This window comes from Leptinotarsa decemlineata, unplaced genomic scaffold (genome assembly GCF_025532065.1).
Source record: "Leptinotarsa decemlineata unplaced genomic scaffold, Ldec_3_MD MMD2_tig00001019_RagTag_RagTag, whole genome shotgun sequence".
Classification (NCBI taxonomy): domain Eukaryota; kingdom Metazoa; phylum Arthropoda; class Insecta; order Coleoptera; family Chrysomelidae; genus Leptinotarsa; species Leptinotarsa decemlineata.
The window spans coordinates 2961384-2983164 of NW_027412557.1; the positions used below are offsets into that span (position 1 = coordinate 2961384).

The 21781-nt window shown below is 36.1% G+C and overlaps 1 protein-coding gene and 1 long non-coding RNA gene across 2 annotated transcripts in view; one reads left to right on the forward strand and one right to left on the reverse strand.

Moving 5' to 3' along the window:
• LOC141482297 (uncharacterized) overlaps positions 1–3230 on the reverse strand; it is a 99223-nt gene extending 95993 nt beyond the window's left edge. Inside the window, exons 1-2 of the long non-coding RNA XR_012465445.1 lie at positions 2050–3230; positions 1754–1994 (exon numbers count right to left, since the gene is read on the reverse strand). This is a non-coding gene — a long non-coding RNA (uncharacterized lncRNA). The remainder of the gene's footprint in view (positions 1–1753; positions 1995–2049) is intronic.
• The window catches only part of LOC111516435 (para-nitrobenzyl esterase-like), a 95905-nt gene that overhangs the window by 71108 nt on the left and 3016 nt on the right, over positions 1–21781 (forward strand). The window contains exons 9-10 of the mRNA XM_074175328.1: positions 10403–10572; positions 11521–11656. Of these exons, the coding sequence (XP_074031429.1) occupies positions 10403–10572; positions 11521–11656 (306 nt within the window). The remainder of the gene's footprint in view (positions 1–10402; positions 10573–11520; positions 11657–21781) is intronic.

The following is a 21781-nucleotide window of genomic DNA, read 5'->3' on the forward strand; positions in this document are numbered from 1 at the left end:
TTGTTCTGATCTTTTTGTAGCATTACACAATCCCTCACTGTTTGTACTTGTTTATAAATTTTTAGGTCATCAGCAAACATTAGGCATTCTGAGAATTCCAGCACTGCTGGCAAATCATTTATAAAAAGAACAAAAAATAAGGGATCTAAATTTGATCCCTGTGAGACTCCAGAGGTAACTTCAAATTTTCTTGAATATTTCACAAGAGAATCTCTGTTTTCCAAATAGTTTTTGAACAATTTGAGAGTATTTTTAGTTAAACCATAATGACTCAACTTCAACAATAAAATATCAGGATCTACTTTATCGAAAACTTTTTGGAAGTCTGTATAGATAGTAGTAGATAGTATACAATTGAGATTTGTTTCCAAGTGCCTCATATGCTTTGTGAGTGTAAGTTAGCAAGTTTGACTCAATAGATTTATTTCTTACAAAACCGTTTTGCTCCACCCTGATATACTTTTCAACAAACTGATATAATCTGCTGTATACAATATGTTCGAATAATTTTGCTGGGGCACACATAATAGATATTGGCCTATAATTTTCAATAGACGTTTTATTGCCAGATTTGAAGATTGGAGATACTATAGATGTTTTCCATGCAGAAGGAAACACATTAGTAGATAGAATCAAATTGAAAATATGCATCAGTGGCTGTTTCATTCAGTTTCTACAAGCTTTGTTGATGTATTGTGGTATGCCTTCCACTCCTGCTGATTTTTTAGGTTTCAGTTTTTTTACGGCGTAGATAAAGTCTGAATCGGTAATTGTATGTATAATTGCATGAAAAACTTTTGTTACTTTTATTGTTACTCAAATCAAAATTCAAATTATATTTGGGTTTTCTGAGGAGAAAAAATTTGCAAAACTATATACTGTTTCTTCATCTTTAACTGTTTTTCCTTTATATGTAAATTCACCTTCACTTGAAGAGGTATTCCTCTTATCATTCACGTGATTCCCAAAAATATGATATATTTTCTGCAAAATTTTGTTCAAGGTTTTTGAAATATTTTTTTTCTTCTATTCTTATCAAATTCCGAACTGTTTTTCTCAAATTTTTATATCTGTCATTAAAAAAATCAGAAGTAAATCGTAATTTTCTAAATTTTTTCTTCTCTTTCAAGTTATCTTTAATCTCTTTAGTGAACCATATCGGAAACAGTATTTTACCATCATATACTGTACACTTAGGTACACAAACTTTTACTATTTCATTCCAAACGTTATAGAATTCTCCAAAGGTTCTATTTACATCTACTTTTTCCTCTAAGATTTTACTCCAGTTAGCTTTCCTAATACAGTGAGTCATAATTTCAAAATCAGCTTTTTTGAAATTATATATGAATACTTGAGGAGTATTTTTATCCGGTTTATTACCAAAACCATCATTAATTGATATATCTTCTTTAACTAATAGAGGCAATTCGTCCCTACTCACTTTGCACCTGCTTGTGTTATTTTCCGAACTGATTAACAAATCTAATGTTTTGTTCTGGAAGTTTTTAACAACATTCCAAAACTATTAAATTCCATGAAATCTTGAAAACTAGTTATTACACTATTTGAGATACTATAGTCATAATTTACACCACTAATAGAGCTAATATTAAAATCTCCCATTATGAAAGTGTTACTTGTATGCGATATATTATTTTGTATAAACTCAAACATCGTCTCGTACCTATACGCTATAAGAGCATCCCGGAGGAACATAAATGCCACATAATGTATATTTAACTCCACTCACCTTGATTTGCATTATAACTGCTTCAAAATTTGTACTGTTTTTTTGAACCTTTAAAATTTTATATTTTTTTCTCACAGCTATCAGCATCCCACCCCCCCTTGATTTATTTGCGAGTTCAAGGTCTCTATTGGCTCTGATTATATTAAATATATTGCAATTCACTATTTCGCCATCTAGTATCCCCTCTTGCAGCCATGTCTCAACAGCAATTATTACATCATAGTCACCCTGTGAAATACCTCTGAAAAAATCATCACACTTAGTATTCAACCCGACAATTTTGGTAGTACCTATACATTTAGTGCATATGACATTTCAATATATCTTAATGTAAGCTCTCTTCACAATAACAAAATCAAACTAAAAAAGTAGTATTTTCATAGTAATTTTTTTTAATTAACAAAACACTGCGAACAATTTAACAACTTTCCTCTATCTTTAAAACTAACAAATTTATAAACTCAGCTTTAACAATTCTGTTTGTTTTCATCAAACGAAGATATAAAAAGCGATAATAAGAAGCAAGAATAAAAAACAAAGAACTTTTTCCTAGACAAGTGTCGCTAAAACTGCTTCATTTGTAATCTGCATAACAGCGTTGCCAACTCTAGCATAAATTCTTCCATTCTTGGACCAAACCAGTTGTTTGCCCAATTTACTCCTGGCACTAATCAACAATGTATATGCTTCATTAGACAGATTCTCGTTAATATATATTTTGGACGTGCGGAGTACCTTGCGTGCGTAGAATATTTCGTTTTTTTGCATAGGGTCACAAATACCACCACAATTGTTCTGTCTTTCGTTTCATTCATTTTTCCTACTCTGTAGACGTTATAAATATCCATCCGTGTACATTCGACATTCATTGCTTCATTAAAAATAGCCAAAACTTTTGAAAAAAGGTGTTCCTGATTCTCCTCCTTAACTCCTACTAGAGACAACGAGTTTTCTTTGGAATTTCGCTGAATTATCTCTACTGAATTCCTTACTGTCTGCAAACCATTTCTGTTTAGGTCAACTTCTTTCTTCAAACAGGTGAGTTGGGTAATTATGTCTCCCAGTTTCATTTCGATATTATCTATTTTCTCACCGATTTTGGTGATTTTCTCTTCATTTGTGCTAGTCAGTCTGGATACGAATTTGGTGATCAAAGATTCTAACATGCTCTCGTCTATCATATTGGGAGTATTAGTACTTCTTGTACGCTGACTCATTTCCTAACCCCAAAGTATTGTAATAGCTGGCAACAATGTACTGAATTTTACCAGGTAATTAATTAATCACAATAAACAACTTTGGCACAAACTCCTCAAAATTTTAATTGAAATATATATTATCAAACTCTTTCTAAAGACATTGGAAATTCCACCAAAAATTTTGGACTCAAAATACCACTTAATTTCGAAAAATAGTGGAGAGCTCACATATACGACGTTCACAGCGACACGACAGCGACATCAGTATAGTTATATAAAAAATATAATATATAATAAGCTTCTATCAAACATTTTAAAAAAGTAATTTCATAAACAACAGTGATTTAAATCACTGTTGAAGACGCCACTCTGTGAGCGAAACATGTCATGATATAGTTCTCAAATAAGTTCTCAAGTAACGGCCGAATCAATTAAAAATTTTTGAAAAGTGTTTAAACTCTGTTGGTCAATAAACCTGTATATACAATTGATGAATAATAGTGATAATTTTTAACGAATTATTGAAAAAAACCACATCCGAAATCGTTGCAAAAATGGAGCTGAGTCTTCTTCATTGTTATTTAGTGGTCCTAGTTTCAGTTTGCTTACGGCGGTATGATTTAGGAAATTTGATCAAAGCTATTAGGTGACTCTGCTACATTGTGTCGATCTGTCCTACACTGACGATAACAACTCTCTAAAAGTGGTTCGTGAATATTTAACCTAATAGACTTCAAAAAGGAGACAATTTTCACCCTTGATCAAAATTACGAATTTATTTTCGAAATATATCCAAGAATATATTATTCTTTTATTATTCATCAAATTTGGATTTTCCGAATAATATATAGGGTGTGTGGTTTGCAACAATAATTTCATGTCATTCTTTTGTTTTTACTATTTTGAATATGATCAGACGAGAACTTTCGTATACCACAATGGATCTGCTATACACGAAGCTCTTTCCAAAACAGTGCAATGAAATTGAGCTGTCTTTGAAGCCAATTAACTCAAAACTGCAAAATTTTACATTGATTTTATCAATCTTCAATCCAAGTTCAGCCAATATATTTATAATATATTCTCAGTACACTTTTTGAAATATTGTAAAAAAAAATAACTTTTTTATGACATCTTTCAAATTTACATTAGGTAATATTATCAACTCTTGGTACTTTTTGTTGTTTAGATAATACGTTCTTTGATAATAATTACAGATTTTCACAATATTGAATTTATTTTCAATACGCATTTCACTACCACAATAGCTTCTATTACTTATATTATGATTTGACTAATTCTAGAAAGTTTTTCATGAAAATAAATTTACTAGTAGCGGGAGATCAACTTCTTGTTGATTGATATGAAATTATATTGTTTAAATTTGGTAGGTAGCCGGGCGGTTCGCCGTGGGTGGTTTGTTCACTCAGTCAATCGGCCGATGTGTGAGTCGATGGTTCAAGCCCCAGGCTGAACGCTCGATTTTCACTTGCTATCGTCTAACCCGTGTTAGGAATCACACGTTAGAAAGTAACCTTGCTAGTCCTTAGCTCACACAGGTTTCAACTTCTGAGGGTTGTCGTTCGTAGGGGTGCGATAGCTGGTTAACGGAAAAAACACATTTTAAACATATATTTTTTCTAAACATATTGATAATTTCCAGGGATTCTGGCAGGTTCAATTTTTGCTTTTCATTTTCTGCATGTAGATCGTCGTAGTTCATGTCGAAGTTGTGGTTGTTTTTTTACAAATTGAATTAATTCGTTTTCTTCAATTCAAAAATTTTTTGTTTTCTGAAATTCTGATATTTCTCAATACAAACACGAGCCACAATTCATTTGTAGACACCTGATTTGTTGTCTTTATCGATGTTAGATTTGTTTTCTTTTATAAGTCTACCTAAGTTAGGTATTGTTAGTTTTTTCACTTATTTTTTTATGCCTTTCATGTGTATGTCAAGTTTATATTACTCACGATTTGAGTTTATACTTGTTAACGGCTCATTTCAATAATTTTTTGTCGAGGATGTGATGAATCATGTCCGGATCGAAGTTGTTATTTACTGCCATGCGTTTCATCAAATTCTTTATTCTATATTTCACACAAGGAACTTTAATTTGTCACATCAGAATACAAAATCATAACATTTATGGAAAGATTTTTGATTTCCTCGTTTCGAATATTGTTGTTGGCTACATGATTGTGTATTTTCCTATAAATTTTAATTTTTCAGTTCACTGCTTCACCCTATCGAACTAATTAAGTATTTGGTGCACATTACTGATATAGTTTCAAATGGAACATTTTTTATGTTGAACGGTTTTATTGACAGAAAAAAGATGATAATAACGTAGATAATGTAGTAAAAACAAAAAAATTATTCGTAGGGTCCTGGGTAGCAGTCATCACACCACTCTGCTCAGCAATCTACGGTATTAATCAGATAAAAAAAATAATATAATCGGTGGCCGCAGCGTAACGTGATCAATAACGTAAAAGCTACCTGATAAGGTCAGGTATAAATTCATTACCTATGTATGTATGTATGTATGTAGTAGGGAGGGTGAGTGTATACCCACAGCACTTAGGCCATATGTGACCCATTGTACATCCTACTGAGGAGTTGTCCTCCTAGGTCATCGTCCATCCTGTCCTTTCCAGGAAGGTGGACAGGTCACTAGGAAACATCTCTTTTATATCGGCAGGTGTAGGCCAAGACTGGCTGAACACACTCTATTTGGTAACCTAGAGGTATCTCACAGCGACCTCCGCGAAGGTTTTGGAGGGTGCAGCCCCAACCAGCAAAGTTGTTTTATAATTCCATGGTGTTGCAACAGTTTTATTTTATTAGTATTTTATAATTACTTCCAAAATTTTAATTGATTGTATTAGATGATCGGTGAACACAATACAGTTGTAGGCAATAAAAGTGTTTTATAAATTTGTCATAGAAACGTTTATGAAATAAAATTAAAACACCATTATAAAATAGTCAGGAAATTATCACAGAAACGTTTTTACAACTAACTTATAAAACTTATTCTCCTATAAAAGTGAATTGTTATATAGCAGTTTTATAACACTTTTCTGCGAGATTTTTATGATAGTTATAAAACTATTTCAAGCTTATTTTATAACTGTTTCCTGTAGCTTTAATGAAATTATTTTATTAAAATGCTTTCAGGCACAATTTTATTTTCATTACCATATTGTCACTTCAATGATAATTTCCCAACTATTTTATAGCATGGTATATTTACCACAATTCCAAAACAATAATATAACTGTTATAAAATCAAATTGCTTTTGCTGATATATATTTGCTGCCACCAAGAATAAAATGCAGCATTTAAGAACAACCAGCTGACATCGATTCCTAATCACAGCTTTGTGAAATTCTTCAAAATTTCAGTTGTATTTAGTAAGAATATTTTTGTTTAGTTATTCAAATGGGGCACCATCGATGTCGTGGTGGAAATTAGTTCTTCAGCAACTTCTAAATATTTGATTTTTATTGAATATATGTACCCCATAAGTAAATTCAGTATTTTTAAGGCATTGGATTCAGTAACTCAACCTTATTATTCATAATTTGGAAGACTGTAAAATACAAAGGGTTTGCACTTTCAAGTTTCAGTTTTCAGTTATCTATTTAGGAAACCTGGATATTTTGTTCTGAGTGAAGCAGTTTCATGGTACAACTCTTTAAATGATGACAAATTCAGGTACAGTAAGGTATGCTTCACAGACAGTATTCAGAAGTAACTCCTCGAATAACTAATAACTACTGTCATATAGACGGTGTCCCATAAAAGATACATAACTCGGGCTTTTTCACATTTTTTGTGACAACTTGTTTGGATGAAAATAACCCTGCTTGCTTTTTGGGTTGCATAGAATTGATAATTTTTTCTTGTTCTGTATCGTCATTCTGCAGCATTCGTTCTAATAGTTCTTCTTCAGCAATTTGGTAGGTCATCAAATGACTTTGTTTTAGTTTATACATCATTGTAAATCAACTGGCTTCGGGCATAGAATTGTGGTTTCGTATTAGCTTATCAGCATCAATTTTTGGCCATGAGAGTTGGTTATTATTTACCCATGACGACGGAACTATGGTGAACATATATACCTAAAACTTAGATGAAATGAGTCACATCCAGCTTCAAAAAGACAAAACTATCAACTGAAAATATAGGCCTGAACTATCAAATAACTGGTCAATTATTGAAGCTAATTAAAAGATATATTCTGACATCAAAAACTTACCCGTCATTTCCACTAAACGCACGACAAATTAAATATCAACAATATTTAATCCGCGTTCATATAGGTTATGCCTAATATAACATGTATTTAGCATTAGACAACGAATATTTATCATAAAGGTAATATGTGATGAATATAAGTAATTTATATTATAAGAGTCACCAAAGTGTCATTTATTAGCAAAAATGTTGCCAACTAACTTATCAACAATCATAATAGTTGTGTACCGACAGCAGAGCCACAGCGGAGCAGAAAGGCAAACAAATATTAATAGGGCCGTATTCTTAGTATTCTGTGTAAAAAAACCATCAAAATAACGGAATGCTTAGTTGTGTTTCGAAAAAATATTTCATATAGAAATGAGTTGTTAGGGTTGGATGGGAGTTCAGTTTTAGCATCCAACCATACAAGGTGATTCACGGAATTCAATTAATTTCGGAGTATCTAGGTTTCTGATAATTTTGTGATTTGAGCGTATGCGTTCGCGTTCAAATTCAATTGTATAGGTTCGCTACCCGCTTTCTATAATTAATTCGTGACAGTGTTCGTATCCATAGGTATTCGTTAGTGTAAATGGCTTTGATGTTGGGATTTTTGTGGTGGGTTCGAATACTCTATTTGAAACTTAATTTTTTTAAAATCTTTTGTTTAGTGAAAGAAGGGATAATGGTTGGTTTGGGTTAGTTTGGTTTTGTTTCAGTTGTTTCAGAAAATCCATGTATTAAAAAATATACGGTCGGAAATCTTAATAGTGGGTCTAGACCGGTTTGGTGTTGGGAGAAAACTCCTGTAATATGAGGTAACACTTTTGCAAAATACTTCCATATTTTTAATACATTGTAGCTTACGGCCAAAAAAATATTGAAAACTCATTTTTATAAATTATAATTAATTGATACATTTTGTCAATAACTAATAATCAGTTTCTATTGTTAGTTTATTCAATTCTAATTCATTCTTAATTTCAGACACTATGATATGCATATAATAGTATATTAATTTATACTATCAATTTGATAATAATTCCATTGTGTGGATACTGTAGTGGATTTTTCAGTTTGTATCCCGAATATATAAATAAAAATAAATAATAACTCAATGGCGGCCATTTTGAACATTTATTGGAGGGTATATAATAGTTTTAGATCCAGTTCAAGGTGCTTCAAAAAGACGGAGAAATGACTTGGTGTTTCATAAAAAAACATTCTGGAAGCTTTTTGAGTCGCCCTGTATATTGGAAATACTGAAAAACACTTTAAATTATCCCACCTAACCTAGTGCTTCAATTTTTTCTTGCGAAAATCAGGAAAAGGTTATGATAATAGTTAAAACACGTCGTTTAGCCTTTATAATCGATGAAAGAAACTTTTTAGCCTAAACATCAAAGACAGATAATATTTATCCAAACTATATGTAAGAAATCTTTTATTCATACCAGCACTTTTCTAGAAACCTAAAGCTTTAAAAGTAGTCCGACTCTGCCGCAATACCATCACTCCCAGAACTAAGTGTTTCTTAACAGTTTTATAGGGGTAACATAGTAGCTAAAATACGTTGAAATGCTTGCTACTGATACCAATTCATTTTAAAGAAAGACGCCATTTGTAATGACAGCGATCCGGGATACTGAAATTAGATGAGTTGAAAATATGAAATACCGCACATATAGTGATATTTACTGCTGAAAAGTACATAAATATTATAACATTATATTATTTAGAATAAAGTGAGTTAAGTTTGCGACTAGAAAATCGAAACGTCGACAGAGTGAATTTTTGTATAATTAATAATTTTACCGAAAACATTTATAAATGAGTGGCGCACTTAAATTTTGCTAATAATAGGCTATATATTTGTCAATAAAATTTCATTTCCTGTAAATATCAATCTTCGAAACATAAACAATGTCTTTAACAGTTTTATGAGTGCAGAAGTGAAATTTTAAAATTACTTCAACCTTTCTATTTGTTAGTTTTCAGTTGGTGACATATCAATTATATTTTCCTAGTGTCCAATACAAAATTACTTCTTGCGTCTTCAAGAAAAAAAATTTAACACTTTTTTATTTTATTGTTATCGTTTTCGGCTGTATTATATTTTATAACGCCTTCTTGGAACTACTAAAAAACTCATATAAAATTGTCTTCTGATTATTTTATAAGGATCGCTTACATATGTTGCAAAAGTGCAGTAAGGGAAGTCTTTACAAAACTACTTTTTGAGAGCGTTAGACAAATTTTATAGTAACTGCCAAAATGTTTATAAAACTGTTTTGTAGTGTTTGTAAAAGGCCTTACAAAATATTGATAATAACTATTATGTTTTATAAAACGGTGCCAATTTCCTATTTATAACAGTTTTATAAACATATTGAAAACATTTCTGGGAGAAATGCAGTTTTATAATTTGTTTCTCCGAAACGTTTTCGCAACTATTATAAAATACGAAATTGCTAGTTGGGGCGACATTACTAACGTTGCGCGGCTTCTTCAACCTTCTTGCGATTCCCCTAGTGGAGGTGTTCAAGTGAGACGATTTTCAGCAGGAGCAGCCGGTTCCTCGCCTTTATTCAAGGCAAAGATCTTGGCGCCCGCCGCAAGAAGTGCCCTTGCTGTTGGAGGTGGAGTGGGGTAGGAGGAGGAGAGTGCACTTATAGTTGCTGCTACTTCTGCCTCTTCCTCCTCAAATTCGCCGCCTTTGTATTACATCTCGAGGTGATCTGCTATATCCAGCCTCATTCTGAGCGGTAGATTAGGGTGGACATTTACAAAAAGGATTTGAAGCTTTATATTTTCTATTAATTATCTGCGAACGCTTTCGACAGTTGGTAGTACTGTCATCTTCTAGGCACTCCTCAAAGTTTTTTGCCTAGAAGATGAAAGTACTACCAACTGTCGAAAGCACTCGCAGATAATTAATAGAAGATATAAAGCTTCAAATCCTTTTTGTAAAATTTAATATTGAAATACTGAAAATAAAGAAAAATTAGTTGCATCATTCAAAATATATATATATATATATATATATATATATATATATATATATATATATATATATATATATATATATATATATATATATATATACATGAACTAGAGACTTATCAATTTCATGATATCAATACTTTTTTAATTATCTGAAAGATCTTTATTGGTAAGCTAAACCAGATAATTGTTTTCAGTTACTCTCGAGGATCTCCAAACTGAAGGAACGAGCTTTGATCGGAATGCAAGCTATATAATTCATCCAAATCTACATGTGTCAAAAAGTGATTTACAGACTGCTGCCTCGAAATATAGATCTATTTATACTAATAGAACATTTGGAACTGATCCTAGTGCATTTGTGAAGGTGATTAATACTTCAAAATTACAGATATATATATATATATATATATATATATATATATATATATATATATACAGGGCTATTCAAATTCGTTTCTGTGCATGGGGATCTCGTAAACGATAAGAGATAGAGTGTCGGGTTAAAGTGTGGTAAAGTTGCGTATTTCAGAGACCTATTCAATGATGTAAGGAAATTGAATATAGCTCTCTTGGTTCTGGAGATATATAGGAAAAACCAAAAAATCTCAAATTATTTTTTTGTCTGTATCTTATTTATTTATTTATTCGCAGACATGTCGGAAATCTGTCCACATCATGTTAATGGAACTTCATAATATGTCCATGAATCTTTTATACAGGGCTGACTTGGGCCACCCCCAAGGAACTGTAATTTTGTTGTAATTTTTGAATCATTGACGTTCACTTCATACTGGGATATATGAAAATCTATCGATCAGATGATACCAAAACCCAAATTGAAACATTGCATATTATTCAAAATGCGAAGTCTGTGAGAGAATGACTAGTATCACCTTCTTTGCTAGTGTTTTTTACATATTAGATGTATAGATGACTACTTTTTTTCATTCATTCAAATGTGAATAAATATTAGTAATATGGCTTGATGTATAGTGGATAAAGCATCTGTTACTGAAAGATAGTAGAGGTTTCAACCACTTCATGAGAATATATGTGAACATGTTTTAGTGTGAATATGAAATGCAAAAGATTTCATGTCCAAATAACCTTCGAACACTAACGAATACCTTGGACTGTGGTAAATTTATCTCAAAGTAATTCGTTGGTACTATTGAAATAATTCAAACTTTGAAAGATATTTTAGTACCATAAAATCGAAACTGCTTGAACATTACAGGTATTTCATTTTTGCATGAAGTATTTCTGAATGACAATAAATATAATGGAAATAATGTCTGTCTTTTCATTCTAGTATAATAGTGGTGATGCATTTGTCATACCGGGAATTCGTTATGCTGAACTGGTTTCGAAGTTTTCTCCAGTTTTTCTATATCAATTTTCATACCTAGGCGAAATGGATGGATTGTCATTTTTACCCAACGTGACAGGTAAAAAAAATAAAATCATATAGATTTAACAGCTCACTTGTCACCTCACAAACCACAAGAGGGGACTAAATCATCTGTCGGTAACAAATAAGACAGATGGGTATCCGCGGCTAAGCTAAACAGTGGAGACGGGAGTGGGTTAAACAACTTAGCAAATTTCAAATAGATCTTAATGGGCGCCAGGTAAATTTAATCCTCCAGATACCCTAAGTAACTCACAATATCAATAACTTACCAATTAATATTGGAAATAAAAGATAAAAATCCCCAATATGATTTATTCAGTAATCCTAACTTACATGGATTAACCAACAACGCTTCTAAGACAACAATGCAATATTCACACTACTACGCGATGTTCAAATGTCCATACAAGAGCGCGGTGTATCTAACCACGAATTCAATCAGCCATAAATTACGGTAGTAACGACGCTCAAAAAAAACTACAATACGTCGAGTAAAACTACCACGAAAATTGAGTAGGTGAAATCGTAAATACTAGTATCGGATGGTAAGACAAACTCGTTTGCGTCGCGTGAGCTCAGGCGTAGGCGCATCGGTGTCAATCAGCAATCGTGAAAGGAAGAATATACCTCAATTTCCGTTTCACAAATATCTATGTCAATCAGGTATCAATAACAAACTCTTAATCAATAAACGATAAACAAACACTATATCAACAGGTATCAATAAACATAAGGGCAACAATTATTCAAATATCTCAGTATATCACAAATATTCAATTAAATCAATTATAACTTGCGTGCTCCTTTTGGGCCACCCGGTATATGGTGTTAGGCTACCCTGTAGTATGGCGGAGATGGATCACCCTGTAGCACCGGAGATGGATCACCCTGTAGCACCACCAAGATAGATCACCCTGTAGCACCGGTGGATCACCCTGTAGTACGGCGGAGATGGATCACCCTGTAGCACCACCAAGATAGATCACCCTGTAGGGCACGACAAGCTGGACCAGTAATGGATCACCAAATAAGATCCAGAAAGAAAATAGGGGAAAAAAAAAACAGGAAAAGAAAAAGGAAACAGGAACGAAGACAAAAAAAACAGGAAAAGAAAAGCAGGAAGAAAAACAGGAAGAAAAACAGGAAGAAAAACAGGAAGAAAAACAGGAAGAAAAAAAAAGCAGGAAGAAAAGCAGGAAGAAAAGCAGGAAGAAAAACAGGAAGAAAAACAGGAAGAAAAGCAGGAAGAAAAGCAGGAAGAAAAAGCAGGAAGAAAAGCAGGAAGAAAAACCCTACGGAAGAAAATTCTCAATCAGAATCAGATAAAAACAAGGTGAGATTCAACCCCCATTCAATAGGACTATTTGACTAATCAATACCCCTGGTATATTTTCATTTAATCAAAGTAGCAAGATAACAAGAGTATATTTTTGGGTGCCCTGTATAACCATATGACCCGTAAAAATCAAGAAAATTGAATGAGTGTTGAAACCTCTCTTCAATACTAATATTCAGTTGAGATATAACGATGGAACCAGAAATTACTAAAATCATTTAAAACACATTTAATGGTAAAATTCTTACCCTGGCCAAGGGGTTTTCTATACGATTCTTCGTGTGCGGTGTTCTGCACGGAAGTCCTGCTGGGACTTGATGAGTGACTGAGGGCCTTCTGTTTCTTATGAATCTAGAGACGAGAAACGAAGGTTGTAGAATTGAAGAAGTGATATCATAGCTAAGATCACATGAGAGATGCGACAGTGATTCAGACATACCTAATTTCGGAAATCCTTCCACCTGGCACGAGTTCGGTATCCACCACAAATCCTCAAAAGAGCTTAAGTTTCCGACTGCAAATATCCACACCAAAATGACCAATCAGTCTTCCACTATACAATCCTGACTTGTAGAAATAATCCCCGTGAAGGATGGCACAAATACAACCAAATATATCCTACAATCAGTCTGATGATACCCTTTGAACTCCGAACCAAGCTCACCGAAGGCTAACTTCCAAATACTAAGAGAATGCCACATCTGACAGCTAACCAGTTGTTGCCACAGTGCATCCAATCTACACTACAAGCACCAAGGGGGCGCTGTGCACAACATCATAAATCTAACAATTCCTCCACAGCCACTTGATACATCATCAACAAGTCCATGACCCATCAAAACTCCTTCTCAAAGCAATGCAACCCTAAAACAACCCTTGACAACTTGAGTAACCGATCAATCCCTCACCCGTGATCAACTGTAGAACTAGTTCGGTGTAGTTCGTCGGAACGACACTACGAAAGTTCGGCGGATGTCAACCAACAGCTGTCTCTTAACCTTGTATATTAGAATGTTTACAAAAGTATTCACTCCAACCTATTTTCAACTATTTACCATTCCTTATTCATGCGATGGAATAGTAACATACAAGGTAAGTCGCCACATCCTTCCCTTTCAGTACAAATATTAGAGCATTCGTATTATGCAGAATATTTACCGAAAATATCAAACAGTATTCAGAAACCAGAGCTAACTAATATTGTTTTTCAGGCGATATGGCTCTAATATGTAGTAATCCTTCTGGAAGTGATGAATAACAATCTATGCAAGAAATATTCTCGGAAAGGTATAGAGAATAAGGCAGGCAACGGCTGAAAAATGATAGGCGAAGTAAACTGAGAAACAAACAATAACAACTATTTCAACCTAGCGAGGAATTTCGGATCTCCAACGTCGATTGGCAATAGGAGAACGCGTAAGTACTGGTCAAAGCAGTTAGTCAGGGAGCATACATTTATTCTTATACATTTCAGGTATGGTTTTCTATGGAACGGAAGATTCCCATTACTATGATGTTAAATGAATAAAATGAACTTGTAACTGAATTACATTGTTAATATCCTCTGAATAAAGATCTTAAAAGGTAAGGTAGTGGTTTTGAAAGGTCACATAAGAGCAGTTTGATCTAGTGCTAAATTGAAACGTAACAACTTCTTTGAAAATGTAGGTCGGGCACACTGACAAACCAGATGTGTCCCTAGCTGTGACGAAAAGTTCGTCATCAATAAATGACAATTCTGTCGATTCCATAGTAAATAAACGAACAATATCTACAATATTTACAAGTAAATTTAGACCGTTACAATTCCCCCCTTGCCTCAAGAAAATTTACTAGCGTAAATTTTCATCAGCGCTAGCTGACTTTAGGTCTTTCGCATTCCATATCCCCTTATAATTACCGTCTTCATCTCTTAATTCATATGTCCACGGGGATACCCTTTTTTTAATATAAAAAGGCCCGACAAATCTTGGCGCTAGCTTAGCACTAAAATATTTGTCCGCCTCCGATACCACAAAATTCTTCCTCCAAACGGGTTGATTTGGCCAAAATTCTTCACTCCTTCTTCGAAGGTTATAAGTTTTTTCATTCTTTCGAGCAGCCACATCTAACCTTTTCCTTATCTCCTCAAAGAGTTTTCTAAATCCTTCAGGCCTCGAATCTTCAGCAGGTTCACTATCAACCAATAGATTTTTCCTCCGAGAGATCTCCTCTCCGCACAAAACCATTGAGCGGCCGAAATTCACGAAATATGGAGTGTGGTTAGTCGTCTCATGTCGAGCCGTTCTCAAGGCGCATGATAGCTTGGGTAAGTTGAAATCCCAGGTCCTGTGATTATCGGACACATACATAGCCAACATTGACTTCAATGTTCTGTTCACTCGTTCAGTCGGGTTTGCCTGAGGATGATAATGGGCATTATACCTAATTTTCACCTTATATTCTTCCACGAGTTTTCTCATCTGTCGAGATCGGTATTGCGGCCCATTATCGCACAAAAGAATTCGGGGAACTCCATATACCAGAAAAACTTCCTCTTCGATCTTCCTTACGATGATTTCTGCTGTTGACGATCTTAGCGGAAAGACTAATGAAAACTTGCTAAAGTAATCTGTTACGACTAAGATAAATTTATTGCCTTTTGTAGATCTAGGTAAGGGTCCCATGATATCACTGGCGATCATTTCCCATGGCCGGGTCACTTTCGGTTGTGGAGTCATTAGTCCATTTGGTCCTCTGAGGTCGGGTTTATAGGCGGAACAAGTGGAACAATTTCGAACAAACTTCGACACGTCAGATTTCATCTTTGGCCAATAATGCCTTTCCCTGATACGATGGTAGGTTTTGAATATTCCTTGATGTCCTGAGGTCGGGTCTGCATGAGCTTCAATAAGAATTTTCTTCCGATCCGCTTTTGGTACAACTAACTTCCAAACGTCGGTTTGGTCTTCTAATTCCACGTAACACGGTTTGACGTACTTGTAGAGTGATCCCTGAGAGAATCTCCAATTGGGGTATTTTTCGGGTTGTAAACTCACTCGATCTTTCACGCGCAGGTACCACTTGTCCAAAATCTCTTCTTTCATCTGCTGGTTGATGGCATCAATGACTGGGACCGATCGAGAAAGGGTGTCAGGAACGATGTGATCCTTCCCTTTCCTGTGAACAATTTTGAAGTCATATTGCTGCATGCGGACTGCCCATCTTGCCAGTCGTCCTGATGGATCTTTCAAATTCTGTAACCAGACCAAGGAATAGTGATCGGTTATTACGGTGAACGGAATAGCTTCTAAATAAGGTCGCAGTTTTTCAATCGCCCACAGCACGGCCAAGCATTCCCTTTCTGTAGTAGAAAAATTGCGCTCTTGTTTCGTCAATGATCTACTCAAATAGCAAATTACTACGTCCTCATCCTCGCGAGTCTGAGTGAGAACAGCGCCAATTCCAAATGCCGAGGCGTCTGTTTGCAGAACAAATGGGAGGGAATAATCCGGACAGCTCAAGACTGGTGCTGATATAAGACGTTCCTTCATCTTCTGAAAAGCGATATCGCAAGTTTCGGTCCAATCAAACTTTCTACCCTTTTTCAGCAGCGATGTGAGTGGAGAAACGATGGATGCAAACTCAGGTATGAATCTCCTGTACCAGGAAAAAGTACCCACCAGTCTCCTGACATCTTTTACCGATTCTGGTCTAGGAAGCTGCAACATAGCCTTGACTTTATCGGGGTCGACATGCAATCCATTTCTATCTACAACGTATCCCAAATACTTCATTTCTGGCCTACAAAATTGACACTTTTCGAAGCTAACAGTGAGATTTGCTTCTCTCAATCTGCGGAAAACTTCATCAAGAATTGTCAGATGTTTCTCCAGAGTTTGGGTAACGATCACTACATCATCCAAATAGACGAAGACGTGTGGTTCTAGTTCAGGTCCTAGGACGGTATCGATCAACCTCTGCCACGTTGCTGGTGAATTATGTAATCCGAACGGCATCCTTTTAAATTGGAACAAACCACGCCCAGGAACGGTAAACGCTGTATACGGTCTCGACTTTTCCGCCACAGGAACTTGCCAATACGCAGACTTGATATCAAGAGAGGATAAATAATGTGCATTTTTCAATTTATCGAGCGTGTGGGAAACATATGGGAGAGGGTAGCTGTCTCGTTCCGTTACCGAATTTAGTTTTCTGTAATCAACGCAAAAGCGGTAGCTCCCATCTTTCTTCTTAACGAGAAGAACCGGTGACGACCAGCCACTATTCGACTTCTCGATAATATCGTTCTTCAACATCTCTGTTAGTTCTCGATCAATATGTTGTTGAATAATAGGCGACACTGGATAATAACGCTGCTTGATGGGTGGTGAGTTGGTCACGATGACATGTTCAGCTAGATTAGTACAGCCTAAATTATTCCCCATGAGCTCCTTGTTCTTCTCTACTACAGCGTTTAGCCGGGCCTCTTCCAATGGTGATAAAACTGTTTGTCCTCGAAGATGGTCCAATGCGTTCAGATAGCAAATTTCCTCAGAAAATTTCCACTCGTTGTGCCTCAGATTCGGAACCACTCCCATTGCTCTCCAGAAATTCGTTCCCAAAATTAAGTGATGAGGGACATCAGGAACCACTAAAACTCGAATTAATTTCAGCTTGCCTCTTAAACAAAATGGCACTTCACATTCTCCTATACTTTCACATACTTGACCATTGGCAACAGTGCAACTAATTCTCTTTGCTGAATTCAAATGTACCAAATCTTTTACGATTTGCCAACCTGGGTGTCCCAAGATAGTGGCTGAGGCACCTGAGTCTAATAACCCCAGTAAACTACGCCCCAAGACTTCAACTTTAAGGTAGGGTCTCTCATCGTTTTCGGCGTGATCCAGAATATAATCAAGGATTGGTTGAATAGCAGTCGCCGAGTGCAATTTGCGAGCGCCTTCCCCTCGACGATTCAAAGGCGTCGCTTGTCGTTTCCCGACACGGAGCAGTTTGGACAATTACGAACGGTATACCCTTTTCTCTTACATCTGTAGCATTCCAGTTGCTTCGGTAGAGCACATCCTATAGCACGATGTCCGGGTTGATCGCATCGGAAACATACTATCTCCTTCGACTGATTGTTCGACGGAATTCGTGCCGTTGCTATCTCTAAGGCATTCAATTCCTTGGTGACCTCTACGAAAGCCAAATCCTTCTCTATCACGTTGCCACGACGTGCTGATGGTTCTACGTAGCTATTGATTATGTCCCTTCTGGCTTCCATTCTTCGACATACCGAGCGAAGTTCTGAAATGGTTGTGGGTAAGGGTTCACGTAATCTGTCTTGGTAAAAGGGATGTAAATTCTTCATAACTATGTTCAGCTTAGCTTCCTCTGTCATTGGGCAACCTAGGCGGCTGAAGTAGCTTGACATCACTGCAAGATAAACTCCGATGGTTTCTGAGTGGTGTTGAGTCCTTTTCTGCAATTCTTCGAACAATGCGTCAGAATGATTGGCAGAGAGATATTCTTCTCGAAACTCTTCCACTAGTTCTTCCCAGGTCGATACTCGATTCCGACAATCTTTATAAAATTGATACGCCTTGTCAGCAAAAAGGTCCACACCTGAGTCCAACAAAACAGCGTTGGGGACATGTCGCGCTAGTCTCAACTCCTCTATTCCCTCGAAAAATGCTGTCACCGACATTCCTTTACCATCTCCAGAAAACTTCTTCAGATTCCATTTATAAGGCGGAATCATTTTACTGGTTGAGCATGGGTCAAATACTGGATCTTCCGTCAGAGACGAACGAGCAACTGCTCCTAAGTTAGCATGGAATGATTGCGCTCCCAATCTGCTTTCTAATTGATTTAGTGCAACCGGCACACGCTTCGTATCACTTCTCTTGCTGCTGTCAACTTTATGTGAAAATTCGTCCATCAACGACAGAGCCAAACCCAGGAGTTCGGATTTCCGGGTTTCTTTGTCCTTATCCTTATCTGGGTCCATATTGTCTATACGATTCAACACATGTGCTAGCTTGGTCTGAAGTTTCATTGCCCCGCTACTCGTTCCAGAATCGGTTATGTCATCAATCAGCCTTCTGATATCATCTAGTTTCCCTCTGATTGCAGCCTCATCTTCCTCGAAAGTGAATGGATATGAAGGATATCGAAGACTCTCGCCGTACCTTTCCATCTGCATTACTTGAACCAAACGATGTCTCATTTCCTCACAAGTGCCAGTTGCTACGCCCCGATATGCTAATTCATAGGTCAGTTCGTCTTTATCAAGACGATTTATTACCAGTCTTCTTGCCATAACGCTATTCTACTAGAGTGGTATCAATTAAAAAAAAATATTTATATTTTTCCAAAGTTTCCAAAAGTCACCTACTAAAGCCAAAACGCAAAAAAAAACCTTCTTTTAAGGGCCCCACGTTGGGCGCCAAAATGTCACCTCACAAACCACAAGAGGGGACTAAATCATCTGTCGGTAACAAATAAGACAGATGGGTATCCGCGGCTAAGCTAAACAGTGGAGACGGGAGTGGGTTAAACAACTTAGCAAATTTCAAATAGATCTTAATGGGCGCCAGGTAAATTTAATCCTCCAGATACCCTAAGTAACTCACAATATCAATAACTTACCAATTAATATTGGAAATAAAAGATAAAAATCCCCAATATGATTTATTCAGTAATCCTAACTTACATGGATTAACCAACAACGCTTCTAAGACAACAATGCAATATTCACACTACTACGCGATGTTCAAATGTCCATACAAGAGCGCGGTGTATCTAACCACGAATTCAATCAGCCATAAATTACGGTAGTAACGACGCTCAAAAAAAACTACAATACGTCGAGTAAAACTACCACGAAAATTGAGTAGGTGAAATCGTAAATACTAGTATCGGATGGTAAGACAAACTCGTTTGCGTCGCGTGAGCTCAGGCGTAGGCGCATCGGTGTCAATCAGCAATCGTGAAAGGAAGAATATACCTCAATTTCCGTTTCACAAATATCTATGTCAATCAGGTATCAATAACAAACTCTTAATCAATAAACGATAAACAAACACTATATCAACAGGTATCAATAAACATAAGGGCAACAATTATTCAAATATCTCAGTATATCACAAATATTCAATTAAATCAATTATAACTTGCGTGCTCCTTTTGGGCCACCCGGTATATGGTGTTAGGCTACCCTGTAGTATGGCGGAGATGGATCACCCTGTAGCACCGGAGATGGATCACCCTGTAGCACCACCAAGATAGATCACCCTGTAGCACCGGTGGATCACCCTGTAGTACGGCGGAGATGGATCACCCTGTAGCACCACCAAGATAGATCACCCTGTAGGGCACGACAAGCTGGACCAGTAATGGATCACCAAATAAGATCCAGAAAGAAAATAGGGGAAAAAAAAAACAGGAAAAGAAAAAGGAAACAGGAACGAAGACAAAAAAAACAGGAAAAGAAAAGCAGGAAGAAAAACAGGAAGAAAAACAGGAAGAAAAACAGGAAGAAAAACAGGAAGAAAAAAAAAGCAGGAAGAAAAGCAGGAAGAAAAGCAGGAAGAAAAACAGGAAGAAAAACAGGAAGAAAAGCAGGAAGAAAAGCAGGAAGAAAAAGCAGGAAGAAAAGCAGGAAGAAAAACCCTACGGAAGAAAATTCTCAATCAGAATCAGATAAAAACAAGGTGAGATTCAACCCCCATTCAATAGGACTATTTGACTAATCAATACCCCTGGTATATTTTCATTTAATCAAAGTAGCAAGATAACAAGAGTATATTTTTGGGTGCCCTGTATAACCATATGACCCGTAAAAATCAAGAAAATTGAATGAGTGTTGAAACCTCTCTTCAATACTAATATTCAGTTGAGATATAACGATGGAACCAGAAATTACTAAAATCATTTAAAACACATTTAATGGTAAAATTCTTACCCTGGCCAAGGGGTTTTCTATACGATTCTTCGTGTGCGGTGTTCTGCACGGAAGTCCTGCTGGGACTTGATGAGTGACTGAGGGCCTTCTGTTTCTTATGAATCTAGAGACGAGAAACGAAGGTTGTAGAATTGAAGAAGTGATATCATAGCTAAGATCACATGAGAGATGCGACAGTGATTCAGACATACCTAATTTCGGAAATCCTTCCACCTGGCACGAGTTCGGTATCCACCACAAATCCTCAAAAGAGCTTAAGTTTCCGACTGCAAATATCCACACCAAAATGACCAATCAGTCTTCCACTATACAATCCTGACTTGTAGAAATAATCCCCGTGAAGGATGGCACAAATACAACCAAATATATCCTACAATCAGTCTGATGATACCCTTTGAACTCCGAACCAAGCTCACCGAAGGCTAACTTCCAAATACTAAGAGAATGCCACATCTGACAGCTAACCAGTTGTTGCCACAGTGCATCCAATCTACACTACAAGCACCAAGGGGGCGCTGTGCACAACATCATAAATCTAACAATTCCTCCACAGCCACTTGATACATCATCAACAAGTCCATGACCCATCAAAACTCCTTCTCAAAGCAATGCAACCCTAAAACAACCCTTGACAACTTGAGTAACCGATCAATCCCTCACCCGTGATCAACTGTAGAACTAGTTCGGTGTAGTTCGTCGGAACGACACTACGAAAGTTCGGCGGATGTCAACCAACAGCTGTCTCTTAACCTTGTATATTAGAATGTTTACAAAAGTATTCACTCCAACCTATTTTCAACTATTTACCATTCCTTATTCATGCGATGGAATAGTAACATACAAGGTAAGTCGCCACATCCTTCCCTTTC